Source organism: Haliotis rufescens, unplaced genomic scaffold (assembly GCF_023055435.1).
Source record: "Haliotis rufescens isolate VD_foot unplaced genomic scaffold, xgHalRufe1.0.p SCAF_3, whole genome shotgun sequence".
Taxonomy (NCBI): domain Eukaryota; kingdom Metazoa; phylum Mollusca; class Gastropoda; order Lepetellida; family Haliotidae; genus Haliotis; species Haliotis rufescens.
Window position 1 is genome coordinate 42,633,369 of NW_025964001.1, and position 23,337 is coordinate 42,656,705.

A 23,337-nucleotide genomic window follows, 5' to 3' on the forward strand; every position below is an offset into this window, starting at 1 on the left:
AACCACTTGGTTACTGTCCGAATCAAATAAGCTGAAGTGGGAGCCTCCCTCTTTCACCAAGGTCCATAGATTTGTGCTAGTTCGACCAACAGATAGTAAACACACTCCACGTTCACTGCACCTGCTACACCCCATTAACTATGTACTCTGCTATTGAAAATATTTCAACACACAGTCAAGTAAATAGACAATCACTGATGTGTATAGCAGTTAGTAGGTGTTCCGTCGATGCATCAGTAAAGATGAATATTCAGTTTCTTTTTCTTAGTACTTGCATGTTGTACCAGGTGGTATTAGTGTCAGACTAAAAAGGTATTATCAAGGTATCATAGGTGGTGATGTTATGGCATCTGTCTAAAGGCGATATTGTCTGAGCATCAGTTTCAAGGTGATCTTATCAAGGTGTCAGCAAAACGTTGATCTTTTCAAGGTATTACTCAATAGGTGATCTAAAGTAAAACATTACAAGTAATCTCTATCGCTGTGTTAGTCTTCAGTCTACTCGAAATATACTAAGTCAAATTAAAACTTCACATTTTTAAAAGTAATCCCATATATGATATACAACGGACAAATGTATCACAGAAGGTAATTTTTAATCATTAATGTCCAAAGAAGCATTGTAATTACAAGTAATCTCTATCGCTGTGTTAGTCTTCAGGTGATCGTATCAAGATGCCAGTAAACACGTGATCTTATCAATGTGTCTACAAGTGAGAAAGTGTTTGTGTATTACCGGCCCATTATGCAGTGCATGTGACAGTACCGTCAAACGATACGCATATTTTGCCAAGCAGTTGAACATATTTACTGTTTGATAACTTTATTTTCTTAAACTTTGTGCTGTTGGAAACTACAATATAGTATATAGGAAGAAGATCGTCAGGTAGGTCATTGTAATATGGTCATTCCATAAAAAGTGATATTTTGACTCAGTTATTGGAACAATACAAAATGGACATAATCTTTCATTACGGACTAAACCCATCTTTTTACCTTCTTCTATTAATAGTTTATGATTAGAACAACGGAATTTACACAATTTAATACGATAGGCTGGTACTGTAGACGTCATCAAATAATTCTCAAATTTATTTTCGAACTTTATACTTCTGTACATTTCATGTTTAACGAAACGAGCAATATTGACAAACCAAACTTGGTTATCTATTGCGATACACCTGCACACATTTCTTTAAAGCAAGATGAGAGCCGTCTTATAGCTGGAATATTGCTGAGTGCGGCGTTAAGCAACAAACAAACATACAAACAAGACAAGAACACACTGACACAGCCCCTGTCTTGATTCATCCATATATAACCCAACTATAACTATATAATAGCTTCTTAAGCTTGAGTGCCCAACAATTACGTCCACCTTCAGCGTATTATACTGGTGTTCATATGCTCTTTTTAAAATAATACGAGGGGCGTTTGGCTCCTTTCTTTGCTGGTGACTGTGTTCATTTCAAATCTGAGAATATAGTCTTTTGAATAAGTTCAGTAAATATAAATGTGCGATAAATTTGCAAATTATATTGCAGCAAAGGTAGATTTTAAAAGGTGCCATGAACTAAAGAAGAACAACTATAACCTGAAAATGAGCGATGTGATAAATGAGGCATCAAAGGACAGTGGCTGTAAGAGATTCTGGGATACATCTAAACGTGCCCTATAAAACAAGTAATTTCTAAGTATCTCTTTTAAATGTTCCTGGCAAGTAATTTACTTTTGTGTTAGAAAAATGGTTTAGGACATGGATGGAAATTAATTATTTAATATCTGAACCTCTAGCTGGTTTTGGCTCTAATTATTCTACCATTGATAAAATATGTACATTTTACACTCATTGTACTCGAAATATACTAAGTCAAATTAAAACTTCACATTTTTTAAAGTAATCCCATATATGATATACAACGGACAAATGTATCACAGAAGGTAATTTTTAATCATTAATGTCCAAAGAAGCATTTTAATTAACGGTGGTAACCATAATTTGTTCCAAGCACCTACGGTATTCGGTAATAACATCAACAGTTTAAATCATAAGTCCCAAGCACGAGAATCTGATGGCACACAAGTTCAGTAGCGTGTATGGCCACCATGTGCGTTGACAACTGCCACATAACGCCTCCGCATGGACCTTGTGATGCTTGTGAACACATGATTGGGAAGACGACGCCATTGTTGCTGCAAAATGGTGCAAAGATCTTGCAAATTGTGCGGTTGGTTCTAGAGTGTGCAGACTTCTGCCAAGAGCATCAAAGACGTGTTCGATGGGATTGAGGTCGGGAGACCTTGACGGCCAGTCCATGTTGTTGACTCCCGCATTCTGAAGAAATTTTCTTTGTCAAAATTGCTGTGTGGGGTCTTGCATTGTCGTGTTGGAACATCAAACCGGGTCCATGTGCTGCCATAAAAGGAAGAAGTTCTGGTGCCAGTACCTGGTCGCGGTAAGCAGCAGCGTTGAGGTTGCCACGGATGACAAGAAGCCTGGAACGTGCATTGTCACAGAAAGCACCCCACACCATGACACTTCCGCCTCGAAATCTGTCAACTTCCTGTACACAACACTGGGCGTAACGTTCATGACGGCGCCTCCACACCCTCGCCCTACCATCAGCAAATCGAAGATTAAATCGGGATTCATCACTGAAGACGACTTGATTCCAATTCCTCTGAGTCCATCGTAAGTGTCGCTGTGCCCACAATTGACGTTGACGTCTGTGTAATTGAGTCAGAATCGGCCCGCAGTATGGTCGTGCTCGAAGGGGAGCAGTTCTCGAACGGTTTCGAACAATTCGCGCACTCAGTCTACCCCTAAACAGTTAATTTCTGGTCGATGTAGCCGTCAAAAATCGGTTACGGAGGTGACGTAAGACAATCTGACGATCCTCTGCATGTGACGTCACACGTGGTCGATCTGGCCGAGGGCGATCAGCGAGTGGTACCCTTTTGCTGTAGACGCGTCTGTAAATCATAAACTGTCCGTCGACTGCAACCCATCGTCCTTGCGACTTCAGTTGCCCGTGAAAAAACACTTTTGCCGCTTTAGTGCTGTGCACATGATTCTGATCGATTCACCTGCACAAAAACGGGTGTTATCTGAAGACAATACGTGGTCATTACTGCTTAAATACACAATAAGGGCCCACAATGATAACTGGTCAAAATGTTAAAATTTTAGGATTGTGAAGTTTTTAATTTGGTTCAGTATATATATGCAAATCCAATGGCCATTTCTACTGTGCTTTCGCTGATTTCACGCAAGCCTTATAATTTAGTGAATAGGAAAAAGTTATTGTATTTACAAGTAATCAAGGGTTGTCATGGAAAAATGTTTAATGTTATGCAAAGTATTATTCATCAGTGAAAGCATGTATAAAGACTGACAAGGGTAAAACAAACAGTTTTTCAACTTCCAGAGGTGCAAAGCAAGGATGTAGTTTCAGTTATGGTTTGTTCATTTTCTTTAATCAATGAACTTGTTATTGAAACTAATAACCAATGTTATTATGGTATACTTGTGCATCAAGATATTGTTGATAATATGAAGCTTTTGTCTGCTGATGATATTGTAATTTTTCATTTGCAGTAAGAGGTTAACAAAGACAAATAAATGTATTACAAGTCTTTTGTTTGAAAAGGGCTGTTGGGGTACATTTGAACAAAACAAATATTATTGTGTTAAAAAAATGGAGGTATAGTTGACAAAAGGGAAAGATTGAGTTATGGAAATGCTTCGGGCATGGTTGTACTTCCCTATAAATATGTAGGTATTATGTTTTCTTCTAAATTGATATGGTCAGTTGCTTGTGTGACAGAAACGTATTTTCAGTAATGAAAAATTAACTACAGTTTTAGTAAAAATAATACCGTAACATATGCAGCAACTCCCGGTGACTCGTAGTCAATTTACAACCTTTATGTTCCTTTAAAACTTACCTTTTGGCCGTGGAATGGGGGAAATGTTTATTTCCAGCTCGGTTCCTATCGCATGGTCTGCACGTGGGTGAATTTTAGTTTCAAGTTCCGGTCAGAGCGTCTGATAGGAGCGTTCTGATTGGGTGACGGGCGGATTGTTGACCAATCGCGTCTAGGATGGGTGCGGGAAGAGGTCAAGGTCGGTTGGCGCGGTAAATATAAGGGGGCTTGACACCTGGGGTAGACTGTCTTGCGTTATCGGTTGATCGATACAGGTTAGGTGACCGCACCACACTTAACTCTGTGACGGAGTTAGTTCCCCGTAGATCTGTGAGGGATCTATGTCCAAATCTTCTTTTATAAAATATGAGAGGAATTTGGTAGAGTTAAGACTCTTTGGGAAACCGGTAAGATAGTGGGCGGGGCGGGTGACATTTTACGGAAGTGCAGTGCATAGCAGGGATGCAGGATTATCTTAAGAGTGATGTAGGGCAAACTGGCTAGGTAGAAAAGTAGTCAAAACGGCATGTTGGGTAATGTTAGGATTTTGAGGGTGGGGGTTAGGTTTATAATTTGAGTTTCCTTGATTTATTGAATTAACTATATATTTTGTTACTCTGACTTTGTTTATTTATTTTTCTAATCACTCCTCTCTACATCCCAAAAGAACTGGGAAATAGGGCGGCTGTAGGTTAAGAATGACGAACACAACGCAAAGCATGGGACATTGTTTGTGACAGCCGTTCCTATTACACTTGTAAACAAGTTGCTATTCAAGTGTCAAATGCATGTATGTCTGTGTACAAGTTGTTCAAATAAAATAAGTATATAAATCATTTTTTACTGTAAACTTGCACCTATATTACTATATGGTTCGGAGTTATGGGGAACAAAATATAATGCTTCCATCGAAAAAGTATATACTAACTATTTCAAAAGTTTTTGGGTGGACTGATATATACGCCTCAAAATATAGCAATGTTTTGTAAACTGAACTCTGCGGTATGTTTGTACATAGTCAAGAAACAGTAAGGAATATATTATTTACATGTGAGATCTTTATGTGTGGATTGTACAGGATACTTGTAACATTCAAGTGTTTATGGGAATATGTAAGCAGCGAGTGAAAGATACATTTGCATAAAACTAGTAAGGAATCGTTTCATCTTTACATTATCTTTGCAATTATAGTAAATTAAAGTCATATCTTCAACCTGAAATGTATTTCTCTGTCTTACCAGAAAAATCTTTAATAAGATCTTTTTTGTAAATTCAGAATTTCATTACAGAATGTCAATGTCAATATGTGTGGTAAATCTAAACATAAATATTGAACGTACCAATTGTGACTAGGTGAAGTTGACGATGATTTCTTATTTGAGTGTAACAAGTATTCCAATTTAAGATCTACATATCTTTCTTTCTTGCAAAATTACTTTAAATCTGAAATTTGAATGATAAATGTTTTCAACTCACAAAATAAACATGATATCCTTTCAGTGGCTACTTACATAAAACATGTTTTAATATCAGATTCAAGAAGACGTAATTTCTGTATATTCACGTGACAATATATTATGATTTAGTATCAGTTGTACTTTAGGCCATATGGCCACAGCACTGAATAAACCTGTCAGTCTGCAGGTGACGTTATCAATAGTTAATGTGTCAGTATACAGGTGATCCATCTGTCTATGGTACTGACTATGGTACTGTCTATGGTACTGCCTATGGTACTCTTATCAGGCCTCATTATATACGTGATCTCATCAAGTCATCTGTCGATAGATTATCTTATCAAGGTCTCATTATCCAGTGATCCTATCATGGCATCACTCTATAGGTGACCTTATCAAAGAATCAATATGTAGGCGATCAATGTAGCAGTTTTGACGAACCCGCATTCTCGTATCTTATGTAAGGGATTTCATCTTGGCTAAGAATACTGTGACATCCTGTATGATTTAAGCGTTAAGGACACTGTAGACCAGCGATACATGTCATGGCGGACGGCATATGTATCCAAAACCAACCTCGAATTTTATTTCTGCCGTGCAAAATGTATTATTTTGTACCGTTGCATGTCTACAGAACCTGTCACTCGTGGATACTCTTTTCATGAGCGTGTGGTTTTGTGAGTCCAATGAACTGTTTCAGTTTAATTTACTTCAATTGTTTCTAGTTCTCTATCAGAGAAAATAACGTAGGTCTGGATCAGGAGCAAATATCCGAATAAGATCGCTAAGTGTTCGTCGGTACCTAAAGCTTTCTCGGTTTTATGTAACCGTATACCTGTTATTGTTATTAGTAAATTGAAATAAAGGGATTGCTTTAGAAAATCGGTTTTATTTGAACATGGGTATTATTTCATGTATCACATATGCGTTTGATTTCCTGTAGACTTTGTCTGGGCCTAGTCTCCTGTAGATTTTGTTTAGACCTAGTCGAAGTGATTCTGCTCTAGATGACCCGAATGGAAAAGCTCTCACTTATTGATTATATTACACTTCATGAACAAGATCAACATGTTATAAAAATATTGCTTTTATCTCATTAACAGAGTAAAAATATTGGTATGAATGTTTTTTCAAGAGGTCTTTAAATAATTAAGCTCTTTTTTTGTTATTTGTGAAAAATACATCAGATGTTGACAGTATCAATAATCGACTGTAAATTAGAACTAACGTGATCTCTAGAGCAAAGATAGTGACTTTGTGTGAACTTCCAAGTCAGCTCGTCGTTAGCAATAACAGAGATAAAACCCTTGCCATAATCAGAAGAAATCTGTGCTAAAAGCAGAATCCACGATTCCGACTACATGATAAGCATGTGTTTATGAAGTTTTTCGCATGGATTTGCATACGCGTGGATATCACAGGATGTTGGAAATAAAATTATGTTCTTAACAATGTTTAAACAACGATATAAAGATATGTATTGGAAAGGCTGGTCAGCTGATATCAGATGTTCAAAATCGCTACATGCCTATTTAGTGTTTAAGATGGAAATAATACCAGAAATGTATTTAACAGCAATTCGATCTTTATCTTTAAGCAGATGTTTAACGAAGTTCAGGTGTGGTATACATACCCTCAATATACAATTATACAGACACTCCAAAGATAATGATGTTTTAACATCGATGTGTCCTCACTGCAAATATCACCAAGTAGATGAATACCATGTTTTAGTGATATGTCCAGTATATGAAGATATAAGAATCAAATACCTGCCCAACTATTATTATACGTATCCATCCCAAAGAAAATTTGTACATTTAATGAACAGCAAAAATGGCCATATTCTTCTCAGAATTGCAGTTTTTGCTTTTAAGATATTTGAAGGAGTGATGATACATTGAACATTAATAAAACTCAATTGTGTACTACAACGCTACTCAGCTCCAATATACAAGTGGTGTTCCACTACGAATTTCCCTACAACAAAATGTCATTGCACTATTGGCCTCACGACCACATGCACGAAATAAATCTGTCTGTTTATGAATCACAATCACACAGACATGATAAAAGGTGTTAAAGGGGAAGTGTACACGCAAAAATCACTTTCTTTCTTTTTCTAAACAAAACGCAATTTTAGAATTAGTTAGTATCTGTGTTTGAAAATATACACTCATTTTTTTCACAGTGAAAGTAGGAAGCTCACAATAGTGTGAAAATGATATGCCGTTACGAGGCCTTCGTTTTTCGAGCTAAACTGGCCTGAGTTATCCCCCTTAGATTATGACGTAATTGGTGCCAATTCAACTGGGTCCCTGTCTATTCTGAACGCAAAAGATATCAAGTACAAGTTTGCGGTAAAACAACATGGCCTACGACACACTCCGGCGCAGTGGTGACTCAGCATAACACTATGCTGGCTGGCATCTGAGACGCTAGAATCACACATCTGTACCTACACCACGTGAAGCGGCTCTAACAAAGCATGATGACGTCATAATGTTTATCAATTGGCACCAATGACGTCATATTGCAAGGGGCATAAGCCATGGTGTTTTTGTTATGGAAATAGAACACTTGGTAAATGTGAAAAATATAAATCGTTTTAATGCAAAACATATGTTAATTAATTGTGATATTTTTATATTTTTGTCTATGACACTTCTAGGTTAACACTTTTATTGTGGAAAAAGTACAAGAAAATTAGGTTCATTTCCGTGTGAACTTGCCCTTTAACGAAAAGGTGAGTGTATCCTGTTCCTCGAGTTATATTACGCTCTTTGACATGTTCGAATGAGGTTGGCTGGTTGGTTTGTTGGTTAACGCAGCACTCAGCACTGTTCCAGCTATATGACGGCGGTCTGTAAATAATCGAGGTCTGGAACAGACAATCGAGTGATTGACATCATGAACATCGATCCATGCAATTGGGATCGATGACATGCATCAACAAAGTCAGCGAGCCTGACCACCCGATCTCGTTAGTCGCCTCTTGCGACAAGCTTAGTCGCCTTTTATGGCAAGCATGGGTTGCTGAAGACCTATGCTACCCCGGATCTTCACGGGTCATGTTCGTATATAGAGCTTGCTCGATGCAAGAAGTGTCCTTATTGACATATAGAAGATGCACTAAGCATAAATATCTGTCTTTCACAGCAATTATGTGACACACACATGTTGTGCGAATGTGATTTCGAAATATGCTGCAGGGTTAGACAATAAGTTTATGGAAAATGAGTTTGCATCAAGAATTTTCGTGTAACGGATGAACGATCTGTTGATATGTAGCTTACGTTGAAAAAGATGATATGGAAACGAAAGTTAATTGATGTAACTTATGTAACTGTTCAGTGTCCCCCACGCGACTCCAAGATTATCAGAGATGATTATTCAGCACCGTACCCATGCTCGTTTCACCAAAACGACAATTTTGGCTTTTCATCCACATGGTGCTGAAATATTGGGATATAACTGAAATACTGTTCAAAGAAGCGTTAAAGCCACTTACTCCATCATACACCCACTCGCATGGACAATTGAGATTCGTGAGAGACAGCGTCTGCTTTTGGTCAGTGCTACATTCATGCTACAAGATATACCTTATTTTCCAGTTTTGGAGCCAACAACACATTTCTTTTAAAGAATTCGAAGTCCTTTTCAAAACCAATGGCCACAAAAGTTAAAGTTGAAAACAAATCTAACTGGACCAATGTTTCGCCGGTACGATGCGACTGTTACTATGATACAGATGTTTACCTTGTCCTGATCACATTGGTTGATTTCCAATGAAGTCCTGTTTTGTAATAGCTACTCTAACATATCGGTAAACATAATCTTTTGTAATCATTGCTCCTGGTAGAGTGTTGGTATTTGGTGACGACGGCACGTGATTACAACAACAAATACGGGGACGAGGTATGCAATTATCCCACGAGGAAGACAATATATAAGAAAGCCTTGGTGCTGTATCTCATGTTGTCTCCTAACCGCTTCCTCGCGCACACAACGCAGAACCAATACTCAGCTGGAGGCGTCACGAGCAAAAAGCCTGCGCCAGCCACCTGATCGATGTCATACACCCAGGAATCAATCTCATCCAGTCGTCAACGCTCCCTGAATCACAAGTCCGAGACGAGTCTGTTTAACCGCTGGATATTGATTCAGTGGTAGCTATCAATTTTTAACTGCGTTGTTAACTTGGCGCAGGTAGCCTGTGTGAGGCAGCGCCCCTAACGGTGAGTTTCCACTAGTCGTCTGCTCAACCACCTGTCACCTGCGAGCGCAAGTCAGAAAGGCGGGGAACGTAGGCAGCTGGATCCTACAGGAAGTAGCACTTGCCAGCCGAAGGCTAGAAATGGGAACATGACGAATGGAGGGAGCATATGGTATTCAGTGTCTTTCGAAGGAAATGGATATATTTTACGGAGAACATATGAATCAAAATAATCAAGTTCCTCAGAAGTTAACTTAATGGTATAGCCATAAATCATTATTAATCAAGCGGTGTGTGATGCTCGTGAGTGATCGTCTGAAGAAGCTCCAGAGCGCGGGACACAGTTTCAGGAAACACCCAAGGAACAGGAGGACCCACCCGGATCACACACCATGGCTGCTGCCTCTCAACCACCCACCCTCATCAACACCCCTGTGATCGGTCTGTTTCTTCTGTTCGCTGGCACTAACCTGGTTACATCGCAGACATCCACAATCCTAACCATAGGCAAGTACCACTCAGTAATGTTCTCCGGGCATGAATTTACCTTGTTTGACCAGCAGCTGTTTTCAATGACAAACGATTACTCTGTGATTGTATACGTTTTACTATAATAGGTTATTGCTGTGAAAATAATTGGAAATGGTTTCATTATTGTTGCATGGGTTTATTTAGAAATAAAGATGGCCTCGATACCGTTAAAATGTTAATGCGACTGAGGAAGCAGATTCTATCTCTTATTATGGAAATACGATCATGGCTCTTGATCACATTATCTATAACAACTAATTATATTTTTACAAAATATCCTAACGCTTATTATGGCAATGTTATCGTGATGCACACTCATTACAACGAGAAAATGTATCCTATGTCAATCAATTGTGCACATCTAAGTCTCGTGTATGTCGTTATTCTTCCAAGGTCGATACTTGTACGATTGGAAATCGATAAACGTATGCGTTTTCTGTAAACCTCCTCCTATTGTAAGACCAAGTCCTAAATCTACAGTGAAACATGGGTCTACAAATGAGCAATACTTTCCTTCCGATGGAGACAGAGAGCCAAGGTTTGAGAGGTTGATTGCCCCAATACACCTCTCCTACACCAGCGTCAGCAGTAATTAATAACGATCGGACCAGATTGCCTTTGTTACTGAGTAATGTTCATCGTGTACACGTCCTGCATCCACATAGAAATAAAATTGGCCGTCGCAAATAACTTAGAATAGAGAAATTCGAAAGCATAATGATATCTTGTTGCAAATAATATAGGTTTACTATCGACACGGTATAGTGTCATTAAAGGAAATTTGCATAAGTTGAAATAACATAAATACGCTCTACCGTTACACATCATCGTATGAGAAAAAAATCATAGACAAATTCATCTTATATTACAGTATTTCATCTTTGATGTGACCAAACAGATTTATGTGTCCTTACATAACAAAATTCCATGGCAGTGAACAATCATAAATAAATAATAATGTGTATCTTTATAATACGCCAACTCCATACCCTAAAGCATGCTCAAAGTGTTCCATCCTTACCCGGTCAATGAATGAGTGTGTACTCGAGTTTCATTCTCAGCTCAGCCCAAGCTGAACGTGAGGCGCTAAAATGTTAACACTACCATCTCATCCTAACGGGCACCCATTCAGTGCTGATGAACAGAGGCACATTTCGAACAAAGTCACTTGCTTAAGGTGACACCACACGTGCAAACATATGAGTAAGCTATAAGCAGGCTCGCCTACAATACCGGACATCAATTCCTCCTGTGTGACATTGCCTCCTCCTTGTACCCCAATGCCCTATGAAATAACTCGATACTCACATATGAGATCATAATATTTCACTAAGACTATGCTTCGAGCTATGAATAAAATACGAGGTTTACATTGTGCAGTGCATGACAATTAGCTGTTTCCGCAAACAGGCAATTTGTCAACGTCATCTTGGTGCTTCATCTGCAAATAAACCAGCAATTTAAGAGTACTTGATGATTCTGTTGTTGTATAGTTAGCCTATAAATAGTTCCAGCAACATCCATATGTCATTACCTTGGCAATCTGAACCAGGACTAAATACCCCTGTGGACTGTGACGGTACTGATTACAGGCTGGTGCCAGCTGCGGTATTGTATCCGCCATGGGCACACTGACTTGGACAATAAGAGAGAGGGGCATAATGCATTTAGATCACAGAGTCATGAACACGAACACGATATCGCTGCATGAAGGTTATTTGCTCAGGTACACGAATCAGCAGGAACACGGGCCAGCAGGAACACGGGCCAGCAGGAACACGGGCCAGCTGCAGGGGGTATACTCACCACCAAAGGAAACGCGTACCATAGAAACATATAGAGGAGACTGTACGTTAACGGGAGATGTTTCCAATGTGTACCAATTTATGACAAAACTAACAATTAGTCTAGTGTTATCTCGTAATTTCCAAAATTTACACGCTAATCCTGAGCACGACAAATGGTGCATCTCGAGTTATCGATCTATGATGTCATATGTCATGCGTTCATGAGCGTCGGTTCACACAACATACCAGTATGTTCGTTTGTGCATCTAACCAATCTAATATCTCTTGAATATGAGTAATTCTCGATATTAGCCAACATTAATGGTATTGGCGTTTCTTTTGTCGGTGAGTATATTTGTCCGGTAACCATAACCCATCGGAAGGCATCTTAGATGCCTGTGTCAATATGAGCTAGCTTCAGGGCGGTCAATGGGTCGGGACCATACCAGCTTCAGAGATTTAACTGAGTCAGAGTGAGTGGGTGAGTTATGGCAACTGAGTCAGAAACGTGGACACGTTCCAGAGGGATATTTGAACATGAACTTACTACAGAAAGGTGTCTGATTAAGAAGTGACTTTCACTTTGTGTGAGTTAAATGGAGTATGAACCTTCACAGAGTTAGGTCAATAACGTATGAATTGCATGAGTTTGCCTCGACGTTCGTACTAAGATTGGATCTCATTCTTTGAAGGTTCATTCCTCAGTTAACTGACACAACGTCGGACGAGAGGTGTCGTTAGGGTCGGGATAGGGAGGGTGTGGTCAGGGTAGGAGACGGGAGGGCGTGGTCAGGGTAGGAGTCGGGAGGGTGTGGTCAGGTAGGAGTCGGGAGGGTGTGGTCAGGTAGGAGTCGGGAGGGTGTGGTCAGGTAGGAGTCGGGAGGTGTCGTTAGAGTAGGAGACGGGAGGGCATATAGTCAGGGTAGTAGTCGGGAGGTTTGGTCAGGTAGGAGTCAAGAGGGCTTGGTCAGGGTAGAAGTAGGGAGGGCGTGGTCAGGGTAGAAGTAGGGAGGGCGTGTTCAGGGTAGGAGTTGGGAGTTGTCGGTAGGGTAGGAGTCGGGAGGGTGTGTTCAGGGTAGGAATCGGGAGGGTGTGGTCAGGTAGGAGTCGGGAGGGTGTGGTCAGGTAGGAGTCGGGAGGGTGTGGTCAGGTAGGAGCCGGGAGGGTGTGGTCAGGTAGGAGTCGGGGGGTGTGGTCAGGGTAGGAGTCGGGAGTTGTCGGTAGGGCAGGAGTTGGGAGGGTGTGGTCAGGGTAGGAGTTGGGAGTTGTCGATAGGGTAGGAGTCGGGAGGGGGTGGTCAGGGTAGGAGTCGGGAGGGCGTGTTCAGGGTAGGAATCGGGAGGGTGTGGTCAGGGTAGGAGTCGGGAGTTGTCGGTAGGGTAGGAGTCGGGAGGGTGTGGTCAGGGTAGGAGTCGGGAGTTGTCGGTAGGGTAGGAGTCGGGAGGGTGTGGTCAGGGTAGGAGTCGGGAGGGTGTGGTCAGGGTAGGAGTCGGAAGGGTGTGGTCAGGGTAGGAGTCGGGAGGGTGTGGTCAGGGTAGGAGTCGGGAGGGTGTGGTCAGGGTAGGAGTCGGGAGTTGTCGGTAGGGTAGGAGTCGGGAGGGTGTGGTCAGGGTAGGAGTTGGGAGTTGTCGATAGGGTAGGAGTCGGGAGGGTGTGGTCAGGGTAGGAGTCGGGAGGGCGTGTTCAGGGTAGGAATCGGGAGGGTGTGGTCAGGGTAGGAGTCGGGAGTTGTCGGTAGGGTAGGAGTCGGGAGGGTGTGGTCAGGGTAGGAGTCGGGAGTTGTCGGTAGGGTAGGAGTCGGGAGGGTGTGGTCAGGGTAGGAGTCGGGAGGGTGTGGTCAGGGTAGGAGTCGGGAGGGTGTGGTCAGGGTAGGAGTCGGGAGGGTGTGGTCAGGGTAGGAGTCGGGAGTTGTCGGTAGGGTAGGAGTCGGGAGGGTGTGGTCAGGGTAGGAGTCGGGAGGGTCAGGGTAGGAGACGGCAGGATGTCGTCAGGGCAGGAGTCCGCCAGGTTCTTATCTACAAATATTTGCACCGAATACAATAACACGCTGGACTGATCAGCGTTGTAGATAATCGATTGGCAATGATTGTTCAGGAGTTTGTATACGACAAACAAGCAACAGTATCAAACACAGCATTACAAGTCATCTGCCCACACTACATCATGGTCTTTTTTAATAATTCTTCCAACGTAATCAGAAAATCGTCAATTCCTCTCAACAACTACATCTGGTTGACACTGACGAAGTAGTGAGTTGAAACTATACACACACCACTATATACACACACACACAAAACACGTCAGGTTTTGCTCCGAATCCCTCATGACTGTATTTCTTGAGCACAGTCGATTACTTTCGTCCAATGGGTGGTCACTATTTTGGTCACGTGGAATACACTTATTTTAGAAATATTTGCAATATGTTGTTTATCGTACAGTAAAACACTGCAGGGAGAATAAACCATGAGGGGCACAGCCCCAAGTGGTTATGCTCCCGGCAGTGTTTTATTGTACATAAACAACGATTACGAGTCGATTATTTCTTATATGAGATTTTGTATATCCTTTTTAATGTAAACGCTATAAAAAAAAACATATACCATTTCTAAGAAGGTTATACACTAATAAAATAATGATGACTCCCTGAATACAATCCGACCTCGGCAATGTCGGACAAGTCCATTTTATGAACAGGGGGGTACATTTGGTATTTCCCTGATATTCTAACAAATTTAAAGTCGATTACCTGCACCTTTTCTAACGATTGTCATGTCTCAGCTACATCTATGGGGAACAACTTACTGGACATTTCCCTCTCAAAAATAACGTCGTCCAATTCTCGACGTCATCAAGTTGCGAGCGCCGGTTCGAATCTCCAGAAATGACGTCATGATAGAACAATGATTTATCGTGAAATAGGCCGCTCTGAGTTCTTCATTGTTCTTTGCGATTTATCGCGTAGAAATCGTTTATATACTGATAAAGTAATGTAAAGTACAAAGTTTATAATGCGTGAAATTGTCGTGTTTCGAGAAACTTGTATATTTCAGCATAACAACGAACCGCAGGTATATGAAATCGTGCAATCTGCTTCGAATATGAATGGTTAAATGTGCGATCTGCAATGTATCGCTCGTGGAGGTATGCTATTTGCCGGTGTTCTTAGATAGATACTAGCCCTCCATATAATACAGTTAACATGCGAAAAGGAATGTGAGTGAGTTGGGTTTAACGCCGCTTTTAACAGTATTCCAGTTATATCGCGGCGTGTCAGCATAATATGGGAGGAAAGCCCGAAGTGGTGCATGTCTCAGACGTTTACCACTTCGGTGAAACCCACGAGCACGGGTATGGTGCTCACAAACCTAGAAACATAATCCAGGCGAACCGGGATTCGAACCCACAATCATAGGTTTCTGGCGTGCCCAAGGAACGCAACTCTGCACAGCGAATCGCGGCGCCTAAGACGACTGGGCCACCCGTGCCCCCGCGAAAAGGAAACAATTCTGAATAAACCGATATATTTGACTGGTTGTTTAATCATTAAATCATATCTACTTTTACAAACAGCGCGCACAATAAAAAGTGTTTACAGTGAAAGAATATTATACATTGGTCAGGTTTGTATCCTTAAACTACCCAGTACCGCGCCGACCATTCACACTCGTGTCAAATTATGACTTTGTTTAAGCTAGGATGTTCTTCACCTGCGTATTAAAATTGCAAGAGGATACTTTTGTATACCAAACATAAACGCACACACACTAAATCTAGGATTTATTTCTTTGTTGAAGTTCCACCAATATTTTCATCACTCTTTGCTTACAACGAAGGTTGCTATTTTGAGTTTAGGATTGCGTATGAAAAACATGTGTTTGTTATTATCGTATATTTGTTTGGCATCGCTCTTCTCAAAATGGCCATGGTTTAACCGTTATTTTCCTACAGAATGGAGGTACACTATCATAATATCGAAATGGAATGTCAAATGGCTCTTGTCCACAAGATGTTTTCCCTTCAAATATTTGAGTTTAATTATCACTGGGGTGTTGCCACGACTACCGTGTAACACCGCTTATAGGCATATACGTTACCTACGCGAGCTTCTGCCGTTTGTTTTAAAACGCCGCCTTAATGTAAGCAGTACCTTCGTTTTATAGAATATGGAGCGTCCGGGACATATCCTTATTTGAATTTTTTTTGTGGCTTTTAAATCCATCAACCGCTTGAAAGGAATAGTGCGTAGGTCGAATTCCTGTACCTAAACCACTTTAATACAAAGTAATTTCATGATAGCGAACAATATAGCTTAAATCAATATGAATTGTGAATAGGAACACTGAGTTTTAGACACAGTAAAATGATATGCTATCATGGGTTCCCAGCCTGTCTAAAATACGCGTTGGAAACAAGGCACACAAACACATCTCAACATTTGATTGTGACATGTGTTGAATTTGTAGGGGCGCTATTTTAAATGTACTGGCAATCAGTAAAGCTTATTTCCCTATATTTTTATTGTTCCCTTACTCGTTTCCATCAGTATATATACCCTGCCGGAAAAAAAGAAAGAAACACTTGAAAAATTACAAACCTTATAAAAATGTAACTACCAGTCTGAACACTGTCGCCGAAACACTGCAAACTAAAGGTCAAAAACTAAACTATAATACCCGTATTAAATGCATCACCATGCAATAACCATTTCTTGCTTGTTTTCAGTCACAATCAAACATGGGTGTATACTTCTTTTTGCCAGCAGTTTATGTGGCATTTGCCTGTGCAGCATGTGTTAAGCCGATCTAGTGCAACATACAGACACACTACGCCAACTTATGAAAATGTAGTTTAATTATATAGAAATGTATATGTAAATATTAATGGTAAATGGTATTAGCTTTCAGTGGCATTACCTCTCATATATATTTACACAGACTCTGCAAAAAAAACCACAAAAGTGATTTTTAGATGTATATTTTACATATCATACGATTAATAAATAGATTGTAAATTGTTCAAAATTGACACACATCATTGTCATTGACCAAGGTTCCATATAGCATACATGGAACCATACATTTTCAAGGTGAAAGTCATCTGTTATCAATATCTTGTATGGCCACCATTAGAAGCCAAAACTGACTGGCATCATCGTCCCATGGAAGCAACCAGATCCCGAATTATGGCCTGGGGAATGTTCACCCACTCTGCCTGCAGTGATTGTGCCAACTGTCGGAGGTTCTATGGTTGTTACTGACGTGCTCGCAGTCGTTGATCCAGTGCATCCCACAAATATATGATTGGGTTTAAATCTGGAGACCTGGAGTGCCATGGCAGCACCTGCATGTTGTGGTTCCTGTAAAATGATGTCGTCAGTCTTGCCGTGTGAGGTGGGGCGTTGTCTTGTTGGAAGATGACTTTCGCTTGTTGCATAATGGGAAGGACGTGTGGCCGAAGAATCTCACAGAACTTTATACTATGATAAAGTATTTTTTGCTTATCTTATATTGACATTGAAAGAGATCATAACAATAACCAGAAAGCTAAGTGTATCAAGTAAAAGAAATGCATAAAAAGAAAATTATGATATCTAATAAAGTTAGTATATAAAATAAGTTATTTTATTAGATCCATTTCCCTGACTGTTCAGTTAATCCTACAGACTTCGCATTAAATCGTGCAATACTGTTGATCCCGGTTTGCAAAATTAGGGTTATAGATCTGGAATGCCAAATTTGAATATCAGATAGTCCCGGGAAAGCCGAACTCATCATTCGAGGTATTCTGCTGTTGGTACCGCGAGCGCCAAATCGATGAATTCGGTGAACGGTGAATGCATACTGTTTTATGATATAAACGAGGCATACCGAAATACATTAGTAGAAATACGCTTTTATCAAATTTGGCGTTCCCTGGCCGAAAACAAAAGGGGTGGTCGTTTTTACAAAATAAACACAGTGGTAAGTAGCGCAATAATATCTTATTCTGTTTTAAACAATTATCTACAGAATCAAAGTTATTACAACATCCATTTTTGTCGATTAAATCCTATCAAAAATCAAGAAAATAATAACGAGTCAAGTTTCAAAACGCAGGCGGGGCATGAACATTAAAACATCAACCATGGTTTAAAAATCAAAGTGATTAAGGGATTTAGAATGATAACAACAACGAAACCTTGGCTATGCCTGCAGCCCTTTCTCCTTAATAATATACAAATGTTAGACAACAAACGACCATATATTAGTCTATATTCGTCTTTAGATAATGCAGCACTGGTGGAAGACTTTTTAAACAGTTCATTAACACCGTGAAACATCGGTTCATCGTCAACATTAAGCATTGGTTACTTGTAACATTTAACATCGGTAACTCGTCAACATTTAACATAGGTAACTCGTCAACATTTAACATAGGTAACTCGTCAACATTTAACATCGGTTACTCGTCAACATTTAACATAGGTAACTCGTCAACATTTAACATCGGTTACTCGTCAACATTTAACATCGGTTACTCGTCAACATTTAACATCGGTTACACATCGGTTACTCGTCAACATTTAATATCGGTTACTCGTCAACATTTGACATAGATTACTCGTCAACATTTAACATCAGTTACTCGTCAACATTTCACAACGGTTACTCGTCAACATTTAACATCAGTTACGCGTCAACATTTAACATCCGTTACACATCGGTTACTCGTCAACATTTAACATCGGTTACCCGCCAACATTTAACATCGGTTACACATCGGTTACTCGTCAACATTTAACATCAGTTTCTCGTCAACATTTAACATCGGTTACACAACGGTTACTCGTCAACATTTAACATCGGTTACACAACAGTTACTCGTCAACATTTAACATCGGTTACACAACGGTTACTCGTCAACATTTAACATCGGTTACTCGTCAACATTTAACATCAGTTACGCGTCAACATTTAACATCGGTTACTCGTCAACATTTAACATCGGTTACACATCGGTTACTCGTCAACATTTAACATCGGTTACTCGTCAACATTTAACATCGGTTACTCGTCAACATTTAACATCAGTTACGCGTCAACATTTAACATCGGTTACTCGTCAACATTTAACATCGGTTACACATCGGTTACTCGTCAACATTTTCTGGCTACTTCACATGGCAAACACGCAGTCTTCTGCGGGAAATAAATGACCTAATTGTTGCTAATTAAATAAATGAGGGGACCTGGAACAACATTCAATGAACACATGATGAACTACCACCTATGTCAATTCAATAATATATCCTTCTATTCGGTATACACCACATGCGGAAATTCAAAGCGATCTTGACGAAAACACCGAGTTCATAAAATATCATTTCGAATGAAAATAATATATCGTTGGCAAACCAACTGAAGTACTATTTACAACAGCTGCTAGTCCATGAAAATATTTAATTACGATGTAAACACATAATGCTGAAGACCTGAAAATCTGATAATGGTAGATTGTTGTCTCCCACAAGCCAACCAAATGAACAGCTGATCGTGCGTAACACGTCAGCTAAACGATATGTTAATTGTATTCGCAAATATTTCCTCCAGGAGATGACAAGCAGAAATATGTAAATATAGTAAATAGTGTTACCTTTCATCTAATAATGCTTATTGTCCAATAGTAATTTATATGCATATTTGTAAATATCCGTGGTGGTTCTGGGTGTGTTGTTCACAATATCCGGAATCCCATTGAGGGATACCCATCTCGATCATGTTACCGATAAAAATATTAAATTTCATTGAATCGTGTTCCAAAGTTATTGAACAGATTTCCCACTCAACAATGTTTTTATCGATCTTGTCAACAATTGATAATTCCACTCTAAAAACTATCAATGTTCTTTTATCCTGCTTTATGAGTTAGACTATGCACTGGTGAACGTATTTGCAACCTCTACCGAAAACGGAATTGTACTTTGCATTTGTGAAGTTTCAGTATGGCATAAAACGTATCCTACTGATTCGATCTGATCTTTTCATTACAAGTTAGGCATCAATGGGGTTTTTAACACCTTAAAAAAAATCACGTATCCAAACGTTTGTTTGAATCTCGGCGTGATCGGCAGGTTGTCCTCGTAGTTATTCGGAGAGTACGCTGTTCTCAATAAATCAAATCGTAAAAAAACGAAGATTCATAGATTAATTCTACAGGAACCAGTGTACATGTACATGAACCGTTATGTCCAAACGACTTTGCAGCGGTACATGCATTTGCCTGAGTGAAAGCTGGCATTATGTTTTGTTTACTAGTTTCCCACTCAAAATGCAATGTGAAATTCTCTCCAAATCCAGGTTTTGGTTCCATATTCTATGGAAACGTCCGCATATTTCGTAGTTGATAATATTTTTAGTCCTTTTTTATGACCTCATCGCCAGTCTTATGTTGCTTAACATGACCCGTGCATCTTTCACTGATGCCCAAACCGCAGATATCTTCAATAAGCCACACTTTCCTCATTAACTGCGGTATCAAATCATATGGTATTTTGCACGCTCTTCCTGTAGTGTTCTTGCTTCCCTCGAGACAATAGTCGCGACGCGCGGTCTAAGGGAAAATTGTTGACTTGATAACCAGAATTTACCTTTGATCATATATAAAATATTGATTAATCGATAAGTAATCTCTAAGCTTATAGATAACTAATTTGGAACAGTTAATAAGGAAAACGTGAAGGACTTTCTATTCTATGGTCACCAAATCAATGCCTTAAAGATTAACCATGATCCTCAATACAATCAAGAAAGTAGGGTTTTTTTTATTTACAGAAATTGTTTGACACAAGTGGAATCTATTCCCTGTGGACTTGCAAAATATCAAAGCATTTGCTTGAATTTTGGCAATCTCAGAAAAGAACCATGTTCACTTCTTTCAAAACATTTCATTTTTCAACTTTGTACACCAATATACCACACGGAAAACTGAGGGAAAAACTTTTTACTTAACGCTGTGACCATCCATTTTGTTGCATATCTATCTTCAGAGGTTGAGGACAACATGTCAAAATTGAAATAAAATGTCACCTGAAGCATCCCCGTCGGCACCAATAGTGCTCCCCATTTTGCTGATCTGTTTCTTTATAATATGAATCGGAATTTCTGCTCGGATTGTCAAAATAAAAAAAAGAGGATTTGGCCAAGATGTTTAACTTACGTTTCAAGTTTATCGATGACCTGAGATAATAAAAGAATGGTCAAATAGCCAATTCCCTTCCACGTACATAATAATCATGTCTGAAGTAAAGGAGACAAGCGAGACAGCCTCGTTTGTTTCTATATTTAGATATATGCTTAACGATTCAGAGTGACCAAAAACCTCAACAAGACTGTGTGGCAATAGAAATTACTTCAACTTTCCAATGGTCAACTTTACCTTCATGTCGAGCCTTTTTAAGCTGCTCCAGTCTTTGAGGTACAATCAAGCATGCTATTTCTTCGAAGGTTTCAAGAGCGTCAGATGACTCTTGCTCAAAAGTTGTTTGATCAAAATTACACCATTCACGGCCTCTGAGGACATTTTCAATTTTGAAATGTGAATTCCCTATTTTGAAGTGTGCCATATGCTCTCTTTTTTTCAGGTGAACATTTGACTTGCCTTAGGTTGCATGTGTTTGTGATGGGTGCTACCGGTGGGGCAGGATACGATCACCCTTTCGCGAACACCTGTTATCATTATATGATAGTGATTCATTAACCCATGGTATAGTCGAAATCGTTCAATGGACGCTACTTTTAGTTTAGATTTGGTTATGTGTTTTTGTCGTTTTATATTTCGTATAGAAGAGATCACTGAGTAAAACTCACTTGAACGCTTACATTAATGATTTCAAGTATTACCAGTGAAACAAGTTTCAAATCGATTCCATTCGGATTGTTGGTACATTCCTATTGTAAACCAATATAACGATTTCTGAATAACGAGAAACATTTCTCTCAATCAGTTTGCGATTGCGATACGAGTTTATTATCCCTCGTAACTGACAAAGATGAGTTGCATTTCAGAATCTCTGCAAGAATCGTAAAATAAAAGCACCTAAATAATTATTCACGATTGTATAAGGAATCGACTATTTAATATTCTGGAGAAAGGGGCAGGATGCTGGAATTTTATCCAAAATAAAAGTTTCATGTATTCATGTTCTCAAAACTTCTGAATGCCTATCAAAGACTTTGTTCCAAGGTGGGTTTGTTTTGTTTTTTGTTTTTTTAAATAAGAAGAAGATATTTAGGCCCATAATTTTAATTAAAAAGGTCTCTGATTTGCAGATGTAGATGAATAAATATCTTTTGTCTCCATACAATATCCCTTCCTCTCAAATGATCGGTCCCAAAGAGATAATATAAGACTGTAATTTAAATACATCATCACGATATCTAGCAGCCAAAACAGGATGAATACGAACTTTGAGAACAAGTTAATGAGCTCTGAACAACGATATATTTGTTGCTCCTGTTTTGTTTTTTGGGGTTTTTTTTGTTTTTTTTCTCATCAAAGAATTTGCTATTTACTTTACATAAACACCATCATAGGTCGCATAATTTAACCTTACAGATAATCTTCTCTGAGACTTTCACTTTTTTCAAATATATGAAACTATTTGATATTTAATTTCACACAATTGTGTCATGTTTTCCGACGTTATGTGACAAAATTAAAATAATCCGAGTGTCAAAACAACAATCATAATAGCCCCGTCAAATCCATGTGTTTTGTATGATGATATCAGCGTGAGGTGTTAACTTCCAAGTGTCTGTTTTTGAAAAAATAATGGATCGACGTCACATACCCGTTTAAACACCTTAAACTGTATAAGGGCTGGAATGTTTTGATATGAATGAATATTGAACGATGTGACGTCATGATAATGGTGTGTGGTTTGGAACCAACCCTTGTAAGTCTCGCTTCATCCTTCTTCAGAGTTGTGTTACTTATGGAGAAATCCTTCATATATTAAATGTCATATTGACTTGAGTTAGCTGTATCTCGAAAACGAATATAATCGAGGGGTTCCGGCTGCAAAAAATAACCACGCCATTATATTGTTGTGAATGTTTGATACATTCTTCCGTTTCTGAGAGCCATGGCACCTAAAGGGGAATCGTTCTGAACAGCTGACTGTTAATCGGGTCAAGAACCCACGCATCCATCAGTTTGATAGGGCGATCAAACCTCCCTCGGGATTAACCTGATCTTCTATATAGGTGATCCTAAAGGTATCGCATTGGAGTAAAAGATCTGGTTTTATTGACATTGGTCTGGGCCTTTAATGGAGTCTATCCAGTACTTTGATCTCAACTTAATGATATCATATTAACCTATCCAACCTGACCTACAGATGGCGCTCAGTTTGCAGCAGACACAATAGTCTGACGTTGGA

At 39.4% G+C, this 23,337-nt stretch overlaps 1 protein-coding gene across 2 annotated transcripts in view; it reads left to right on the forward strand.

The window, feature by feature from the left end:
- The first annotated feature begins 9,408 nt into the window (after window positions 1-9,408).
- Window positions 9,409-23,337, forward strand: part of LOC124123409 (glutamate receptor-like) — a 53,910-nt gene continuing 39,981 nt past the window's right edge. The window contains exon 1 of one of the 2 annotated variants that reach the window (XM_046486638.2): window positions 9,409-10,107. In XM_046486638.2, coding sequence (XP_046342594.1) covers window positions 9,993-10,107 — 115 coding nt within the window. In that variant the 5' untranslated portion in view covers window positions 9,409-9,992. The remainder of the gene's footprint in view (window positions 10,108-23,337) is intronic. The other variant, XM_046486647.2, reaches the window with a different exon arrangement.